Source organism: Chiloscyllium punctatum, chromosome 15, assembly GCF_047496795.1.
Source record: "Chiloscyllium punctatum isolate Juve2018m chromosome 15, sChiPun1.3, whole genome shotgun sequence".
Classification (NCBI taxonomy): domain Eukaryota; kingdom Metazoa; phylum Chordata; class Chondrichthyes; order Orectolobiformes; family Hemiscylliidae; genus Chiloscyllium; species Chiloscyllium punctatum.
In genome coordinates this window covers 103375637-103396476 of record NC_092753.1, presented here as the reverse complement: position 1 = coordinate 103396476, position 20840 = coordinate 103375637, and the positions used below count along the sequence as shown (strand labels likewise).

Here is a 20840-nt window from a genome sequence, read left to right as displayed (position 1 = left end):
ACAATGAGATTTCAGATCCCACCTCATTACACTGTAATGCCAGTGAACTTGGAGTATTGGTGCCCAGCAGTTGCTTTTATCAGTCTCCCATGTGGGACTTTGTCAAGGCATAGCTGAAATCAGTATAAACTACAGCAACTGCAGTGCCCTCATCTGCACACCTCTTCAAAAAATCCAATCAAATTTGTTTGGCACGACCTCCCTCTGACAAAGGAGGAAGTGAGGACTGTAGATGCTGGAGCTCAGAGTTGAGAGTGTGGTGCTGGAAAAGCACAGCAGGTCAGGCAGCATCCGAAGGGCAGGAGAATTAACGTTTTGGACATGAGCCTTCATCAGGAAACCCCGTGCTGGCCTGTTATCCGCCCTGACCTCTCTGTTTCAAACTGCTGCCATGACATCAACCACCTCATCCTGTCCAACCACCTCACCCACTCCAACCTCCCACCCTCATTCCTGATAGAGAGTTTATGCCCAAAACGTCGATTTTCCTGTTCCTTGGATGCCGCCTGACCTGCTGTGCTTTTCCAGTGCCACACTCTCAACTCTGTCTGACAAAGCCATGCTAACGTTCCCTGATCTAACAATGTGTCTCTGAATGGAGATTAATTCTTTCTATCAGAATTTTCTCCAACAGTTTCCCTACCACTAATGTTAGATTCAATGGTCATTAATTCCCTGGTTTATCTCTACCACCCTTCTTGAAAAGTGGAATACCATTAGGTGCTCTCATGTCCTCTGACAAATCCCCTGTGTCCAGAGAAGAGTGATAGTGACCAGTGACCCAAGGTAAGTCCGTGGCACCCAGTGCTCACCCTGGGCTCCCTGTGTTCCCTGTGTTCTTTATTTGGTGTCACCAGATGATAGGTAGTGCCTATTTCTAGGAACTCCCCAACACGATTTGAACAGTCACGGTTTGAATAGTCAAGGCTATTTAATCTATCAGCTATTCCCATTCCTGTTGTGGTGAGTTGCGTGTTCCCTTGAATGTGTATTGGGCTCAAGGATTGGTATACAGGTACGTATCTCTTTATCTGAAATGCTCGGGACCAGCTGCTTTGTGGAAATCAGAATTTTGCGGTTTTCGGAACTAATGTAGTGTCCGCTGTAGGGTGCAGGGCAGCAACCTATAATCAAACATAAATACCGTACTTCAGCAAAACACTAAGTGGGATAAATAAAGACTAGAAGTACTACCACACTTTATTTATAGAGTAGTGTACTGATAAATGAAATACATTGACCATAAATATTCAACAACGTTTTATTCCATTAAAAAAATTACAAGAAAAATATTCGGTAAAACTCAAACATACACAGCTTCAGCACTATGGCAGGCAGTGGTTTTAAAGGCTTCTTCAAGTGTCATCTGTCTCATTAACATAGGTTTCTGTCTAAGCAATCTCTCTTTAATTGAGTAAATTGCCATAATCTCTTGCTCACCGATAAATGAACGTTGTTCAAAGCCAGCAATTGACTGATCACACATTTTCACCACATCGTCAATGGGGACTTCTTCAACTGTGTTCGCTAACTCATCATCATCACCATTACTGTCCTCACACTTATCTGTACAGGAACCCGTATTTAAAACCATTTCAGTAATGTTCCCATTGCTCAAGGAATGCAAGACAGGCACATGATTGTCAACGTTCAGCATTTCTACAATGTCAGCTTCATGTAATTTATTTACAGTTTCATCCGATAAATTTTGTGTGTATGTTACAAGGCTTGCTATCATCGTTTTCTCTTCAGTGACATGAAATCCTTCAAACTCTTCATCTGCAGGTTCATTTACAAGAAACATTGTTGTAGGCCAGAGTCTGGGCCAAGCATTTGTTAATGTTGCTTTATCAACATCATTCCGAGCATTAGCAACTGCGTAAATGGCACCCTTAAGACTAAACTCTTTCAGGAAGCCTTGAGTTCCTACCTGTCTGCAGCAAGCATACTGTTTAAAGTCTTTATACTTACTCTTCATGGAGCGTAAAATTCCTTGGTCACAAGGCTGTAATACCAATGTCACATTCGGGGGGCAAGTAAATGCCAAAAACATTACTTTTCACAAGCTGTTCGGCAGGGGGATGTGCGGAGCAGTTGTCCAGGAATGAGAAAGTTTTACACTTTTCTTCCAATCCAGTTTGTCAGCAATGAGCTGCTGCCGCTGGTACGAAGTGTTTACTGAACCAGTCGGAAAACATTTCTCTGGTTACCCATCCTTTCTTGTTTGCATGATAATGCACAGGTAAATTGTGCACACCTTTAAGACATCTTGGATGTTTGCTTTTCCCAATTACTGCCAATTTCACCTTGTGTGTGCCTGCAGCATTGACACACCCAAGAATAGTCAATCTGTCCTTAGTTTCCTTAAAACCTGTTGGTGCTCTCTCATCAGCTGTTGCTCATGTTTTTCTCGGGACATAGCACCAGTAGAGAGCTGTTTCATCAGCATTGTAACTTTATTCAGGACTAAGGCTTTTGTCAGATAGCAGCTTGGCAAACTCACCAATTTTCAGCTGCTTCATGGTCAGCAGAAGCCTTTTCACCACAGATTTTCAGGTACTTCCCACCATTACGCTTCTTGAATTTCTGCAGCCAACCTTCTGAATATTGACATTCGCCTTTAATATTCAGTTCTTTATGATACTTTCTAGCTTGTTTCATGACCATCAAACCAGTCAGTGGCATGCGTTCACTTCTTCGTTGTCGAATCCACTCCATCGACACACGGTTCGGATCTTCATTTTTTGCCCTATTTAGTGTTTTCCTATTTTTTATTAGTTGATGGTCATCACTGTCACCATAAAACTTCAGTAACTTGTCTTTCTATTTCTTCAAATCGTAGACAGTGGTAGTTCCGGCACCATATTCTTCAGTAAGACACCACAATTAAGCTTCTGCAATAACTCTACTTTCTGCATTACTGATAATGACAGATGCTTCTATTTCTTTTTGTTATTGTTAGTCACAGAGGTACCTGCACCTCTTTGTGACATTTTCACTCTAAAATTAAAGAATTTAGCACAGTAAATACAATACACAACTGACACCTCCGAGTGCTGGGCCATGTCACCACGTGGGTTGAGTGGGTGTGGCCTTTGGCTCCCCAGAAAACCCCATTATGTTAAGGCACACATGACTGACGCTGCACTCTCCATGGAAACCTTCGGTTTTCTGAACTTTTTGGTTTTTGGCTGTTCGGATAAAGGGATACGTACCTGTACTTGGAAGTCTTGAGTATAGAAGCAAAGAGGTGCTTCTGCAGCTGTACAGGGCCCTGGTGAGACCACACCTGGAATACTGTGTACAGTTCTGGTCTCCAAATTTGAGGAAAGACATTCTGGCTATTGAGGGAGTGCAGCGTAGGTTCACGAGGTCAATTCCTGGAATGGCAGGATTACCTTACACTGAAAGACTGAAGCGACTGGGCTTGTATACCCTTGAGTTTAGAAGACTGAGAGGGGATCTGATTGAAACGTATAGGATTATGAAAGGATTGGACACTCTGGCAGGAGGAAACATATTTCCGCTGATGGGAGAGTGCCGAACCAGAGGACACAACTTAAAAATACGGGGTAGACCATTTAGGGCAGAGATGAAGAGAAACTTAATAGAACATAGAACAATACAGCACAGAACAGGCCCTTCTTCACCCAGAGTGGTGACTGTGTGGAATGCTCTGCCCCAGAGGGCAGTGGAGGCCCAGTCTCTGGATTCATTTAAGAAAGAATTGGATAGAGCTCTTAAAGATAGTGGAGTCAAGGGTTATGGAGATAAGGCAGGAACAGGATACTGATTGGGAATGATCAGCCATGATCATATTGAATGGCGGTGCAGGCTCGAAGGGCTGAATGGCCTACTCCTGCATCTATTGTCTATTGTCTATTGTCTATTATTTCTGCTGATTGTCTACAACTGCAAAACATTTCTCTTTAAAAACTGAATATCATTTCTCTTTAACAACCAAATTAAAAACAAAATCCTGCAATGCTGGAAATCTGAAACAAACAAAATCTCAGTTTCTGCAGCAATTTCTCTGTCTCTTTAAAAACTAACCACACGCTAGTGTGGCCTCATTGAGTTTTCCACATTATCTATTGATGTTATTTTTGTCAATTTTCAGGTGCCTGCATTGCAAAAGGGATATTCGTCATCTTAGTTGTTACTGTTTCGTCTCAGGAACATGATTGCAGTTATTTATTCTTTTGTGGGGTGTACTCACTACTGATAATGCCAATATTTGTTGCCCAGGCTATTGAACTGAGTGATTTACTGGGCTATTCCAGGAGGCAGTTAAGAGTCAACCACATTGCTATGCATCTGGAGTCAAATGTCACAGACCAGAGAAGGTGATAGTCAAGTGTTATTACTCCTAGGCTCTTAATCCAGAGACCCAGATAATGCCAACCTGAGTTCAAATCCCATTGTTGCAGATGGTAGAATTTAAATTCAACAAATATCTGAAATTAGAAGTCTAATGACAATAAAATATGTGTCGATTGAAAAATCCATCTGGTTCACTAACATCCTTCAGGGAAGGAAATGTGCCATCCTTTCCTGGTTTGGCCAACATGTGACTCCAGATCCACAGCAATGTGGTTAACTCTTCACTGCCTTTCTGGGCAATTAGGGATGGGCAATAAACCCTGGCTGAGCCAGTGACATCCTCATTCTGTAAATAAATTTTAAAGGAAAGAATGTCAGATTTCCATCCCTAAAGGAAATCAGTGAACCAGATGGGTTTCTGACTATAGCCAATGGTTTTATTGTTGTCATACTCGCGATTAACCTTCAGATTTATTTCTGAATTGAGTTTACTGTGTTGGAATTTAAACCGATATTCCCAAAGTGTTAACTTGGGTCTCTGGATTACCAGTCTCTCCTTTGATTTGTTGAGATCACCCGTACTCAGATGCGATACAGGTATACCCCGCTTTTCGAACGTTCACGTTACACAATTTTGCTTCTACAAAAGACTTACATTAGTATCTGTTTTCACATGTCTGAAGAGGATTTTCACTTTTACAGAAAACGGTGATACTTTTTCCCATATAAATCACTCACCTTCATTTTACACCATTTTCAACTTACAAAAGGTTTCCTGGGAACGCTCTACTTTTGGATAGTGGAGGCTACCTGTAATTATTTAGTTTCTTTAGTCAGATATTTAACTGTAAAGTGAGCAGTGTGTTTTGCCTGTTTGATATTGTTGTTGGGTAAGTAATTGGTTAAAGAATGTACATGATGAGAGTCAGCATGCGTGGTTACTCACAGTGTGTTCATGGGAAGGTGATGAGCTTTTTTCTGGTTATAATGAAACTGTGACTCAGGACACAGTGATTGCAAGCAAATCTCCATTGTTCATTATTTAAAATGTCAGTTTCAGCCTGTCTTTTAAATGACCTGACCTATAATAAAACGTAATTATCTTTCTTTTTAAAGAGTGTTCACTGTGAAGAGGGCGGAGGGAGATGTAATGAGTGTTGCCATCAAGCTGGGCCTTTATGTGAATGGTTAGAAATACCTGCTTTACAGCCAGTAAGGTGAAGGTTTATGAGTTTTTGGTTTTGAGAAGAGTGGGAACAAGTCAATGGCACCCCTTCCACTTGGCATTCGCTTCATAACTTCATTTACACGTGATCAGTGGTAAGTTAAGCTACATGATGCTCTCTTACAATCACTTCTGTTACAATAATGAGGTAATTTAGTTGAAGCTTGTCTAGTTTTGAGTCCTGCATGACGTCTGTGCAGTGTGTAATATTCTTTCTGTTCTCGTTGTGTCTATAAAAGCTATAAAATGCTTTCTGTCATCTACAGAGACCAGTTAGCACTCCGAGAATTGACTATAAGAATTGTCATCAAAGGTGCTATTAAGCAGCAGAATTGGCTTTCTTGTGTAATTTGGTGCACTTCAGAATTCATAACAGATTTGCATGAACAATCTTACCTTTAAATTATCCTAATATTTTGCCTCTTATCCCTATGATTATTAACATCAATTCTGAACAGTACAACTATAACTCTGTGTTCTGTCAAGTAATTTCCGATAATGGTTTTAGTGGTGTGCAGGCCAAGAAGCTGATTATGTTATCATATATAATCCAGGGGCTAAAGGGAGAGGAGGAAATAAATACAATCATCATGAGAGAAAAATACGACAGAAAACTAATGAGGCTAAAGGCTGATAAGTTCCCTGGACCTGATGACTGCATCTTAAGGTGTAACAGGAAATAGTTAGTGATAGTGGCTGCAATGGCAATAATTTTCCAACATGCCTTTCCTGAAAAAGTCCCAAAGCATTGGAAACTTACCAAAATAAAACTCAAAGAAAAGCAAAATACTGAGGATGCAGAAAATCTGAAACAAACACTGAAAATGTTGGAGCAAATCAACAGTTCTGGCAGCATCTGTGGAGAGAAAAACAGAGTTAACATTTTGAATCTGGTATTATTTGTTCAGAATTCCAGAACCTGACGAAGATATAGGAAAATGGCCTGCTTCTGTCCATGTCTTAGGGTTTTCTGATCAGCCTGTTCTAAGACGCCTGTTGCTTGTGGATACATTTGGAAGCTGTAGCCTTGAATGTTGTCAGCATATTGTGCATAAAAAGTGCCAACATGTTGGCTTGGAATAGCAACTATATGTTGGGTTTAATCCTGTTAGTGTCAGTACGAACAGTAAACATATCTGTAGATAGATTTAATCAGTTCACACATTAGATAATACACAGAAGCATGAGGACATGCAGCAATATTAAATGCTACAGTAATCATTGTTGATAAAAGGGAAGGTGCATTCTGAGGCCAAGCACTTTTTGTACCAAGGGATCATTTTTCATCAAGTATTTAAATCTAGTCTGATGTCAGGTGAGGTAAATTGGTAAGTTGACCAATTTGAGGCCAGGTCTCAGGTATAGCTGTAGAAATTATTCAAGGACAGGTTGAGAAATTGGAGAACAAGGCAAAAAGGATCCTGAATATTTATAAATAGAAGTATAAAGTCCAAAATTAAGAGTATGATGACGGTCCTTTGTAAAATACTGCTTTCGCCCAAATGTGTCTAATTCTGAGCACCACACCTTCAGGAAGGACAGAAAGGCATTAAAGAGAGTTCAGAAAATATTAATCAGAATGGCACAAGGATGAAGAACTTCAGTTATGTGATTTGAGAGAAAATGGCTGTATTACTTTGAGAAGAGAAGATTGAGAGGACACTTGAACAAGGATAGAGTAGAAGGGGAGAAACGGTTCCCATGGAGGAAAGATTCAAGAACCAGCGAGCATGGATTCAAGGAAATTCGAAAAGAGCAATAGGAGCATGAGCATTTCGTTCATGCGGCAAGCAGTTAGGATGGGAAGACAATGTGTGAGAGTACTGGAGGTTATTTACGGAAGACTGGGACTGTAGCTGATCCAGTGTCAGAGGTGGCCTTTTAGAGAGGAGGCCATCATGATCTTGGAATTGTTGAACATATTTCAGAGGATCTCCTTTAACAGGTATGAGAAGTGGGAGAGTGGCTGACCAGGCATGGCTTGGCATGAGATCTGTTTTGGCAACCTTCAGGGATAGGCTCAGTCTGTCGCAGTGAATGTTTAACAACAAAGACTGCCACAGGTCAACATCAGTCAGGTGTAAGGAGCATTGTAACCAGCCACCTGCCATGCAAGGAGACCTGGGCTGTGTATCAGCAACACGTAAAGATGAGAGAAATTCCACCAGCAATGTCTCCACAAAATCCTCCATATTTAATGGGAGGACTATAGAACAAATATTAATGTTGTTGAAGCCAGCTCCACAAGCACTTAGACAAAGCTCCATTAAAATCAATGATCACAGTCCAGAGACAAGGTCCAGGTGGCTGCAAAGAGTCTCACTTGCCAAATCCTGTTTTCTCAACTCACAAATAACCAGTGTTCCAGGGAGGGCATGTTAAACGTTGCAGAGAAACTCTTTGACTCTGCTTGATGCGTGTCAGCAATGACATTGATAATGGGAAGTGCTCACTACCAGTCAATCAAAATGAGGACAATTTGTCCAAACCAACATCGGAATCAGGCTCTGGACTACATCACTCGCCCTTTGAGCTCACTCTGCCATTCAGTAAGATCAAAACTCATCTGAGTGTAACCACAAATTCACATTCCTGTTTATCGCTGATAAACTTTCACCCCTTTGAATCATAGAATCATTTAGTACAGAAGAGGCCCTTCAGCCCATTGGTCTGCATTGACATATGGGAAACATCTAACCTTCCACCTCATCCCATTTACTAGCACTTAGCCCAAAGCCTTGCATGTTATGATGTGCCATGTGCTCATAATGTAGCAGGTAGAATTGCACACAGTATACTAGTGGGGTCTCACAGAAGTTCTGTACAACTCCAGCATGAGTTCCCTGCTTTTGTAATCTATGCCTTGATTGATAAAAATGCCTTTTCACCCTCTGACTAAGATGCCCTTCTACCTTCAGAGATCTATGGGTAAACACAACAAGCTAAGTGTGAAGTGATTCACTTTGGTAAGAGTAATAAAAAGATGGATTACTGGGCTAATGGTAGACTACTTGGTAGTGTGGAAGAGCAGAGGGATCTTGGTGTCCATGTACACAGATCTCTGAAAGTTGCCACCCAGGTAAATAGTGCGGTGAAGAAGGCATATGGCATACTGGCTTTTATTGGTAGAGGAATTGAGTTCCGGAGTCCTGAGGTCATGCTGCAGTTGTATAAGACTCTGGTGCGGCCGCATCTGGAATATTGTGTGCAGTTTTGGTCGCCATACTATAGGAAGGATGTGGAGGCACTGGAACGGGTGCAGAGGAAGTTTACCAGGATGTTGCCTGGTATGGTAGGAAGATCCTATGAGGAAAGGCTGAGGCACTTGGGGTTGTTTTCATTGGAGAAAAGAAGGTTTAGGGGTGATTTGATAGAGGTGTACAAGATGATTAGGAGGTTAGATAGGGTTGACCATGAGAACCTTTTTCCACGTATGGAGTCAGCTATTACAAGGGGGCATAGCTTTAAATTAAGGGGGGGTAGATATAGGACTGATGTTAGGGGTAGGTTCTTCACTCAGCGAGTCGTAAGTTCATGGAATGCCCTGCCAGTAGCAGTAGTGGACTCTCCCTCTTTATGGGTATTTAAGCGGGCATTGGATAGGTATATGGAGGATAGTGGGTTAGTGTAGGTTAGGTGGGCTTTGATCGGCGCAACATCGAGGGCCGAAGGGCCTGTACTGCGCTGTATTCTTCTATGTTCTATGTTCTATGTTCTAAGGTCCCTTTGTTCCACAGAACCTCCTCATGCCATGTTGCTCATTGAATACTTCCTTGTCAAATTACACCTTTCAAAGTGCATCACTTATCTACCCTTTTGACCATCCCATTTATACCTTCTTGTAGCCCAAGACACTCAACCTCACTGTTAACCGCCCAACTAATCATTGTGTCATCACAAACATACTAATCCAACCCTCACACAGTCGCCTATCATTTATATAAAAGATGAATAATAGGGAGCCCAGCACAGCTCTTTGTGGTACACCACTGGACATTGGTTTCCAGTCAGTAAAGCAGCCTCTATTATCACCCTCCATCTGCTATGACTGAGCCAATTTTGAGGCAAAGGTGAGGACTGCAGATGCTGGAGATTAGAGTGGTGCTGGAAAAGCACAGCAGATCAGGCAGCATCCGAGGAGCAGGAAAATCGACGTTTCGGGCAGGGTCCCTTCATCAGGAATGAGGCTGGAAGCCTCAGGGGTGGAGAGATAAATGGGAGGGGGTGGGGCTAGGGAGAAGGCAGCTGGGAGTGCAGTAGGTGGATGAAGGAAGGGGTAAAGGTGATAGGTCGGAGAGGAGGGTGGAGCAGATAGATGGGAAGGAAGATTGATAGGTGGGACAAGTCATGAGGACAGTGCTGAGCTGGAAGGTTGGAACTGGGGTAAGGTGCGGGGAGGGGAAATGAGGAAACTGGTGAAAACCACATTGATGTCCTGAGTTGAAGGGTTCCGAGACGGAAGATGAGGCGTTCTTCCTCCTGGTGAGGGAGCGGTGGTGGAGGAGGCCCAGGACCTGCATGTCCTCAGCAGAGTGGGAGGGGGAGTTGAAATGTTGGGCCACGGGGCGGTGGGGTTGATTGGTGTGGGTGTCGTGAAGATGTTCCCTGAAGCACTCTGCGAGAAGGCGTCCAGTCTCCCCAATGTAGAGGAGACTGCATCAGGAGCAGCGGATGCAATAAATAACATTGTTGGATGTGCAGGTAAAACTTTGATGGATGTGGAAGGCTCCTTTGGGGCCTTGGATGGAGGTGAGGGAGGAGATGTGGGCGCAGGATTTGCAATTCCTGCGGTGGCAGGGGAAGGTTCCAGGAGGGGAGGGTGGGTTGTTGGGGAGGCATGGACCTGACCAATTTTGAATCCACTTTATCGAATTACGATGGATCCCATCTGTATTTGTCTTCTTGATAAGTTATGGTCTCCCTCTGGAGAAGCTATGCTGACTATCCCCCATCAAGCCTTGCCTCCCCAAGTGGAGATAGATGCTCTCTTTCAGAATTTTCTCAAATAGTTTCCCTACCACCAATGTGAGACTCACTGCTCTGTAGTTCTCTGGCTGATCTCTACAATCTTCTTAAATATTGGTGCCATATTAGCTGTTCTCTAGTCCTCTGGCACCTCCCCCATGGCCAGAAAGAAATTAAAATTTGGATCAGTGTTCCTTCAATCTCTTCCCTTGCCTGAGGTAATGGCTTTCTTCACAATTTATCCACACCTGGAGATTTCTCCAATTTTAAGTTTGCCAACATCTCCAATACTTTGTCCTTCCCAATGTCAATTTGATCCAGGAAATGGCTGATGGAATTTAACGTGAGCAAGTGCGAGGTCTTGCACTTTGGCAAAAAGAATAAAAGCATGGACTACTTTCTAAATGGTGAGAAACTTAATAAAGCCAAAGCACAAAGGGATCTGGGAGTGCTAGTCGAGGATTCTCTAAAGGTAAACATGCAGGTTGAGTCTGTGATTAAGAAAGCGAATGCAATGTTGTCTCTTATCTCAAGAGGGTTGGAATATAAAAGCAGAGATGTACTACTAAGACTTTATAAAGCTCTGGTTAGGCCCCATTTGGAGTACTGTGTCCAGTTTTGGTCCCCACACCTCAGGAAGGACATACTGGCACTGGAACGTGTCCAGCGGAGATTCACACGGATGATCCCTGGAATGACAGGTCTAGCATATGAGGAACGGCTGAGGATACTGGGATTGTATTCGTTGGAGTTTAGAAGATTAAGGGGAGATCTAATAGAGACGTACAAAATAATACATGGCTTTGAAAAGGTGGATGCTAGAAAATTGTTTCTGTTAGGCGAGGAGACTAGGACCCGTGGACACAGCCTTAGAATTAGAGGGGGTCATTTCAGAACGGAAATGCGGAGACATTTCTTCAGCCAGAGAGTGGTGGGCCTGTGGAATTCATTGCCACGGAGTGCAGTGGAAGCCGGGACGCTAAATGTCTTCAAGGCCGAGATTGATAGGTTCTTGTTGTCTAGAGGAATTAAGGGCTACGGGGAGAACGCTGGTAAGTGGAGCTGAAATGCGCATCAGCCATGATTGAATGGTGGAGTGGACTCGATGGGCCGAGTGGCCTTGCTTCCACTCCTATGTCTTATGGTCTTAAGCACCGCACAGTTTTTGCTCCGGGTTCCATTTTTGCATCTTTGTTATCTTAGGTGAGGGTGGATGTGAAGTATTGGTTCAACGCTCTACCAGTATCCTTTTGCTGCAGCCACAGATTACCCCCTTGGTTCCTAATGGGCCCTAATGTTTCCCTGGTTACCCTTGTCCCATTGATCTACTTATAGAATATCTTGGGATTTTCCCTACTTTTACCAGCCAGAGGTTTCTCATGCAGAAAGTGAGGACTGCAGATGCTGGAGATTAGAGTCGAGAGTGTGTTGCTGGAAAAGCACAGCAGGTCAGGCAACATCCGAGGAGCAGGAGAATCGATGTTTCGGGCAAAAGCCCTTCATCATGTTTCTCGTATCCCTCTTTGCTTTCCTCATTGCTTTCTTAAGCTCAACCCTGCACTCTCTGTACAACACCCCTGCCACCTGCTGATTTATTCCCCTGCTAAAAGCTTCTCTTTTCCTTAACACTGTATCCTGAATATCTATGACCATCCATGGTTCTCTGGGCCAGTAAATCCTTCCTATCACCCTCGAGGGAACCTAGAGGGAACAATTCTCTACAGTAAGTAGACCTCCCAGTAGGCCTTATTTCACTAAAATCTGCTCCACCCAATCCAGCACCATTTTTTCTTGCAGCTTGTCTCTTTCTTTGTCCGTAATAAGTTTAAATTGCACCATGTTGTGATCACTATCACTAAAGTGCTCCTCAACCACTTGTCTGGCTTCACTCCCCAGAGTTAGGTCCAGATCAGCTCTCTTCCAAGTTGGCCTAAAACATCCTCCTGCACACATTTCAAGAAATCCATTCCATCCAAATCCCTAACTCTGTGTCTATCCCATGTAGTGTTGGGAAAGTTGAGATCACCAAGTAGAGTTTCCCTTTTGTTATTATTTTACACACCTCTAGGAAGTTGCACAAATGTGTTCCTCCACTTCCCATCAACTCTCTGAGGGTCTACAAGAAAGGCCTAGCAATGTGGTTGTCCCTTTTTTATTCCTACACTTAATCAACAAAGCTCCATTTGATGCCCTTTCCAACATATTATCTCTCCTTAGTGCAGTAATTGATTCCTTAGCTAATAGTTAGGACTGCCTTGAGGACAAACTTCTTCACCTCAAGGATCGTGAATCTTTGGAATTCCCTGTCCAATGAAGCAGTTGAGGCTACCTCGGCGAATGTCCTAAGAGCATAAGAACCAGGAGCAGGAGTAGGCCATTCGGCCCATCAAGCCTGCTCTGCCATTCAATAAGATCATGGCTGATCTTTTCATGGCTCAGCTCCACTTATCCACACTCTTGGCCTTGAAGATATTCCGGGCTCTGTTTCCTTCACTTTTCAGGAAGAGAGTTCCAAAGACACTCAATCCTTATTCCATATAAGCACACCTGCTGCATGAAAACACTGTCCCTTAGATCCCTTTTATCTTTCCCCTCTCACCTTAAATCTATGCCCTCTAGTTTTGGACTCCTCTACCCTGGGGAAAAGACTTTGAATATTTACCCTTACCACCCCCTTGTGATTTTATAAATCTCTGTAAGGTCACCACTTCAGCCTCTGATGCTCCAGGGAAAAAGCCCCATCTTATTCAGCCTCTCCCTATAATTCAAACACTCCAATTCCAGCAATATCCTTGTAAATCTTTTCTGAACTCTTTCAGGTTTAACACATCTTTCCTATAGCAGGGAGACCAGAACTGAACATGGTATTTTAAAAGTGGCCTGGCCGATGTCCTGTACAGCTACAACATGACGTCCAAACTATCAGACTCTATGCACTGACCAATCAAGTCAAGCATATCAAATGCCTTCTTCACTACCCTGTCTACCTGTAATTCCACTTTCTAGAAACTATGCTTCTGCACCCCTAGGTCTTTTTGTTTGGCAACATTCCCCAGAGACCTACCATAACTGTATAAATCCTGCAAGGTTTGTCTTATACCCAGTGAAGACCCATCAGAATGTTGTATGTTTCCATCGATTCATTCCTTACTCTTCCAACTCCAGTAGATGTAGGCATAGTCTGTTCGTCCTTTCCTCATTAAGGCAACCTTTTTATTCCAGGTGTTAGTCTGGTAAACCTGCTCTGAACTCCTTCCAACCCATTTATATCCTTCCTTAAATAAATTGTTCTGAAGAAGGGTCATTGGATTTGAGATGTTATCTCTGCTTTCTCTCCACAGATGCTGGTTGACCTACTGAGTTTCTCCAGCAATTTCTGTTTCCATTACAATCATGGCTGGTGTCATATTTGCCTCAACTCCACTTTCCAAGCCACACTCCATAACCCTTCAGTCCATTGCTGATTAAAAATCTGTTCATTTCCTTATTAAGTTTATTCAATGTCCCAGCCTCCACTGTCCTCTGGTGTACTGAATTCCACAGATTCACAACCTCATCTCTGTTTTAAATCTGCTCCCCTTATCCTAACACTGTGACTGCTCATTCTCAATTACCCCACAAGGATACACATCCACTCAATGTTTACTTGTAACTCCTCTTTATTATCTTATATACCTCATTAGATCTCCTCTCACTCTTCCAAACTCCAGAAAGTATGGGCCAGGTAATTTTGGAATATTATCACTTTGGGTCCACTATCTCAGCTGCCACTTCCTCTAAGACCCTCACCAATCCATGCCAAGATGCTTCCATTACACTGAAATTCTGTTATCCACAATACACTTTGAGACTTATTCTGTTATCCACAATATATTTTGAGATTTTATTACTTCCCCCAGACACCCAAGTTTCCCTTTACACACAGCACGAGTTCCTTCCTCAAAGAACTCCAGTAGGTTGGTCAAACCTGATATTCCTTTCACAAAACCACATTGACTCTGCCCAATTACCTTGAACTTATCCAAGTGCTAACATATCCAACATATATGACATGTTAAACTAATTAGCTATTAATTCCCCCCTCCTTTTTTGAATAAAAATGTTATATCTTCTATGTTTGAATCAATGGAACCATACTAAGTCAAAGAAATTTGGGAAAATAAGAACCAATACATGAACAATTTCATTAGCTGTGGTTTGAAGTCCAACAGGACCCAGGCCACAGCTCCATCAGTTTACTCAGTGCCGTTTCTCTGATGGATGTGATTTTCCTGAGTTCCATCCTTCCACTTCCTGATTTATCACTGCATTTGGGATGGTATTTGTATCATCTGTGGTTAAGACTGACACAAATTATCTGTTTAATTCATCTGCCATCTCTTTATTTTTCATAAGTAATTATCCATCATTTTCTATAGAACCAATGCTCACTTTGCCTTTTAAAAATAATTATAGAAACTACTGTATCTGTTCTTATGTTTTTGGCTACTCTCTCTCACATGCTAATTTTCATCTCATTTGTCCTTATGAATTTTTTTGCTATTTTAATACCCTGTTTAATTTTCTGAGCTGCCTTCTATCTTTGCACAAGTATATGCCTTTTGATTTAATACTATCTTTTAACATTTCTAGTTAACTACAGATGATGGGTCTGCTCCTTGAAATTTTTCTTATTCATTGGAATGTATATATTGTGTATTCTGTAATATCTTCATAATATACGTCACTTCTACACTCTGTATTCTGTGCTAAGCCCTAACAATGCCACAGAGAAGAAAAAGAAGCAGGTCCTGCACTTCAGAGCCCAGTACTTGGACATACTGGGCCACTTGCCTAAAGACTTTTATGGGTCAAAATTCAGCCTATTCAGTTACATGAGTATACAGGTCAGAAATTATTGATCCTGAGGAGATATTTTCTCCTAATTGAGGGACAGTCTTTGATGATCTTGAAGGTAGATAGAATATGTAAGAAGCACTTGTGAAGTTTGTTGTTTCTGCAAAAATCACAAGGCTGTGTCATGGGGGGGGGGTGGTATGTTAAGCTAGATATGCTTGCAAGCAGTTACAAGTAGCTGTGTCTTGCTTCTGCAAAAATCGCAAGGTGGAATCATGAGGGTATATTCCAAGAAATAACTAACTGAAGAGGGAGTTGGTTGACTGTACAAACAAATGTATGACATGACCGTTGCAACTGTCACGCATATAAGAGTTAGTACGAACAAGATAACCAAATAAGACCCTGTGTTGCGTCAGCAAAAGCAATAAGACCCAGCTATCAAGGCGGGGGGGTGGGGGCGGGCGGTGGAGGGGGGGGTTGCACCCCACAGACAGATGTGGTAAGCCGATTAGATTAGCAGAAGTAAGAGGGGAGGACCAGGAGACTCAACTGAACTGTATAAATTGTAATGTTATCTCCTGATCCGGTGTGCCTCCTTTATGGTCACCCAGCTTGCAAGAACGTATGAATAAAGACTGCTTCAGAATTTGACTCGGACTGAAATTAGTGAACAGTGAGCTTCGTTTCTCATAAATAATTAACTGACTAACTTAGGAACTGAATAATGATCTGGAATGAAAAACATAGCATGGCTGTGAGGGAATGGTTTGAATCCCGTTCCCAGTAGGAATGGACCAACAGCAAAGACAGTTTCTAAAATAACAGGAATTGTCAATCACTCCCACCTAGAGTGCATGGGTGTGCATTTCTGCAACTGGAACATGGTATATGTTTGGGATTGTCAAGGGCTTGTTGCTGTCACAAATTGTTTCATCTGACCCAAGAATGCTGAATACTGACCTGTATCCTTGAAACAGGAAAGCTCCATTCTGCACTGCTATCATCCCTCATCTTGAATCAAATTGAAAGTGTCAGTATATCTGTCCTTGCTAAGTTGCTTAAGTTCATGTTCTTTGATTGGGTGACCATGTGAATCCCATAGACACTCTCTGGAAAATATGGCTAGAGTATCTAATTGTCATAAGAGTTGCTATAAATAAAGTGCAAGTTCTGCATAGTTTTCCATAATTCTCTGATTTTCAATCTGAAAGATATATCTTTTGACATCTCCTTCCCTGATTTGACACAAAACTGGGTTGGAATATAAGTTGTGAGGAGGGTCATACTTATGGGTATGTTCACTGAGCTGTGAAGTTGATTTGCAGACATTTTGTCCCCTGTCTTGGTGACATTGTCAGTACTTTGGAGCCTCCTGTGAAATGCTGCTGTACTGTGTTTTCTGGAATTTATTTGATTCCTTTCCTGCTGCTTCCAGTTGCCTGTTCCGGTTGTTCATTGTGGTGGCCGGTATATTGGGTCGAGGTCTATATGCTTGTTAATGGAGTCCGTGGATGAGTGCCATGCTTCTAGAGATTCTCTGGCTGTCCTCTGTTTGATTTGTCCTATGATCATCATGTTGTACCAGTCAAATTTGTGGTCCTTGTCACCTGTGTGTGTGGCAACTAGGGACAGCTGGTGTGGTATTTAGCGCAATGGGAATTCGTCAGGTTTCTCTCTGGGATGGTGGGCTTTCCAATGAGGAGAAGTTGAGAAATTAATGAAGTGTGCGTGCCAAAAGCAGCAGATGGTATACCTAAAGGCGAGGTGTCAACCAGATAAAACCGCAAACAGGATTACATGCTTGCCAAACAACATAAGCAACAAGTGATAGAGAGATAAGCAATGCCACAGCCACCAGCTCAGATCTAAGCTGTGCAATCCTGCCATGTCCAGTCGTGAATGATGGTGAATATTCAAGGTGTCAGATTTTGATTTCTGTGCTCCTGTGAAACACCTTGGGCTGTTTTGCTGCATTAACATAGTTGTACAAGAGTGTGATGTAGACATCTATGCAGAAAGGTGTAATGCTGTGGCATGTCAATGCCTGTATTGAGATGATCAGGAATAAATGCTGCGCATACTGTCTGCTGTCTAAAGGAAGGAGAGAAATGTTTGGAACTAACAGTTGGTACCAACTCCAGACCTTATTTTTTTCAGCTACAGAGCGTTTACACTGATTCTGACCTTCTTGCTGTACACGGCTTATCATCTGTCTCGGAAACCAATCAGCATTGTCAAGGTGAGAACCTCTTTAATTTTGGAGCATGATAAAAGTTGGATCATTTGCTTCTAAAATTGTTGCAGAATTGGGACTACCAGTCTGTAAACTTTGTAAATCTGAGTGAGTAAAATATATAATGACAAATGTGCTTGTTTTGGTTTAAATATTGGAACTGCTGCTTTCAGACTTCAAACCCCTGACATTTTGACACAACCATCAAAAGGGATTGGTGTACTTGGGAGGCCAGCTTACAATAGCTGTCATGGTATTAATGGCAGGACGGTACCTGTATCATTGTCCTGTTCATCCTCTGAATTTTTAATTTCAAACCAGGAGTCAGCATGCACCAGAATTCCAATGAACAGGCAGGACACTGACAGTGCTGGGTGGAAAGCAAATTGCTTCCCATTGTCAAAATGGCTTGACTTTGGTAAAGTAAGCATCACATTCTCAATTGCTCACTTTAACCCACAACTGCAAATGTGGACTAGCACTGAACATGAAATTTCTATCATAAAATCCCTAAATCTTACAAGATTGACAGGCAACTGGTCCATGATCCCCCTGCCTTCTCTTTCAAAGCTATTCAATTTGTTCACTCACCTGCTGCCCCCTAAGGCACAGCATGGTTTCCTTAAACTATACAGTATATCCAAGTCGATGTGTCACAGCTCACAGTGTACAGCTCAGGGTGTGCTGCAGGGTACAGGTCAAGGTGTGCTGCAGGACAAAGGGCAGGGTGTGCTGCAGGGCACAGCAATCCAGAGATTGGACATTCTACCTTTTAGTTTAGTTCCAAAGTGTTCCAAATCTTTCAGCAGAAACACCTTCCAGTCCCATCAATGCCATTGATCCCAATGTGGATGATGAGAACATGATCCCTCCCCTCCCACTCCACGATCTTCTCCAATCCCAAGGAGATGTCCTTAACCCTGGCACTGGACAGGCAACACAGCCTTCAGAACTCTTGCTCACTCATTGCCACCTACTGCTTTTCATTTTCCTTGCACAACAGATCAGTTCGCTCATCCATTCTGCAGGCCTCTCTCTCATCTCCAAAGTGTGTCAGAACCTTGTAACTGTTGGTGATTGCAGGGCCAGGGGCTTCTCAAGTGCTACTACCCAGTGGGTCCCCCTACCTGCCTCATGTACAATCTCACACCCTGCCTTTGGTCACAAACCATGTTTGTATTATCTGAGGTGATGTGACTGCTTCCTGGAGGAAAATATTCTGTTAAGTTTCTCCCTCTCTGATGTGGAGTAGTGCCTACAGCTCAGATTCCAGCCATGGAATTCTGATCTGAAATTGCTACAGTTTTTGCACTGTGGATCACCTAGGTGTCTGGCAACTCCCATATTCTGTAACATATCACAACACATCTGCCACAGGAAACTATCGAGGCCAAAGTATTGAAGACTTTCAAGAAAGATGTTGATATACTTTTTGGACCAAAGGGATAAAGCAGGGAACAGGGTATTGAATCGGTAATTAGCCATAATTATATCGAATGGCCGAGCAGGCTCAACGTTGCTATATTTCTATAACCAGCCAACTCAATAACCAGCTAACTCTATAACCAGCCAAGTTTATAACCATGTAACTCTATAACCAGCCAACTCTATAGTATTTATCAAAGTTATTAATATCTTTCTAGTATCCTTGCTCTTCACACTTGAAGAATCCGAGACTGAGCACTGGATTATAACTTTATTTGTTCCCTTTTTACATTTATGCATTCCTGTCAATCTTGTCCCTAACAAGCTATATGCAAGGAGAAGAGAGACAAAAAGACCACAGACCTGGACACACAGTGAAGACCTTGATTTTATCTGAGAGACTAGAACTACTCATCAATCCTCTTCCCCAATCAGATGCTTCATTGAGGCAAAGGCAACCAGAGATCTCTTTCTTTCCTCTTCATGAACTTGGTCAACTTTGTTCGTTCCTTCAGCAACTGACATCCATCCAGATCTTTGAAGATGGCCAGCTTTTCAGCCAAACAAAAGCTTAGGAATGTCCATCCTGGATGCAATGGAAAGGATTCCGGTCAGGGAGCTGGACAAGAAAGAAAAATGACAGAAAATGCTGAAGCAAAACTTTACTGAAGCATGAAAACAAAATCCTAGAAATGCTGGAAATCTGAAATAAAAACAGAAAATACTGGAAATATAGAGCAGGTCAGGCAGTGTCTGTCAAGAAAGAATCTGAGGTAATATTTCAGGCTGATGTTGGCCCTTCGTCAAAACTAATAATCTCTCAGCTTGGTGGCATATTAACCCTGGTTCCCTCCATTGCCTGACCTCCTGAGTTGATTGAACAACACGTCACCCCCACATCAATACTCCTGAGCATAAGCAACTGGTCCAACAAAGTAGACATGACACACCCATGTTACTTGTTGCTTACGCTGTTTAGGAATACAAATGATAGACAGGGCGAAGCAAATCCACGACCAACAGATCATCTCAAAAGTTCTGCAGTCCTTACACATTCAGTTTTGAATAGTAGTGAACAATTAAATGATTAGATAGATTAGATTCCATACAGTATGGAAACAGGCCATTCAGCCTAACAAGTCCACACTGACCCTCCGAAGAGTAACCCACCCAGACCCATTTCCCTCTGACTAACGCACCTAACACTCTGGGCAATTTAGCATGGCCAATTCACCTGACCTGCACATCTTTGGAATGTGGGAGGAAACCAGACCACCCGGAAGAAACCCACACAGACACTGGGAGAATGTGCAAACTCCACACAGACAGTCACCCAAGGCTGGGTCCCTGGCACTCTGAGGTAGCTGTGCTAAACACTGAGCCATGGTGCCGCCCAAAAATCCTCAAAAAGCTTCCATAGTCCCCCTGGATGTACCAGCTGCAATTCATGGATGGAGGATAATTCATGGGCCGGGGCAGCTGTAGATAACTCCACATTGCTCTTTGTGTGGCTCCAGCCTCCCATGGCAGGCGGCCATTCTGGAACATTCCATGTCTCCCAAAGAGAATGAATAGGCGAGGATGAAGCCTCCCATCGGGGGACCTCCTGCCGATGCCATCTTCACTGACTTGGTTCCCTCACATTGTTGTCGCTGTGTCCGCCTGGCCACTGCGCCTCTACCCACCTCATGATGATGGAGAGTCGGAATGTCCTCCGCTCCCGGTCCCAATCCCAGCTCGAACCACTTGTCTTTTGGGGTCGATTCAAAACCCTCCTGAGGCTGCAGACCCACTCCACTTTGACAACAACATGGTGGCTCTTCTGCAACT

General features: G+C 42.8%; 1 protein-coding gene across 5 annotated transcripts in view; it reads left to right on the top strand.

The window, feature by feature from the left end:
* The window catches only part of slc37a1 (solute carrier family 37 member 1), a 137016-nt gene that overhangs the window by 4628 nt on the left and 111548 nt on the right, over window positions 1-20840 (top strand). For all 5 annotated transcript variants that reach the window (XM_072585839.1, XM_072585838.1, XM_072585840.1 and 2 more), the window contains exons 2-3: window positions 5440-5643; window positions 17510-17591. In XM_072585839.1, the coding sequence (XP_072441940.1) occupies window positions 5588-5643; window positions 17510-17591 (138 nt within the window). In that variant the 5' untranslated portion in view covers window positions 5440-5587. The remainder of the gene's footprint in view (window positions 1-5439; window positions 5644-17509; window positions 17592-20840) is intronic.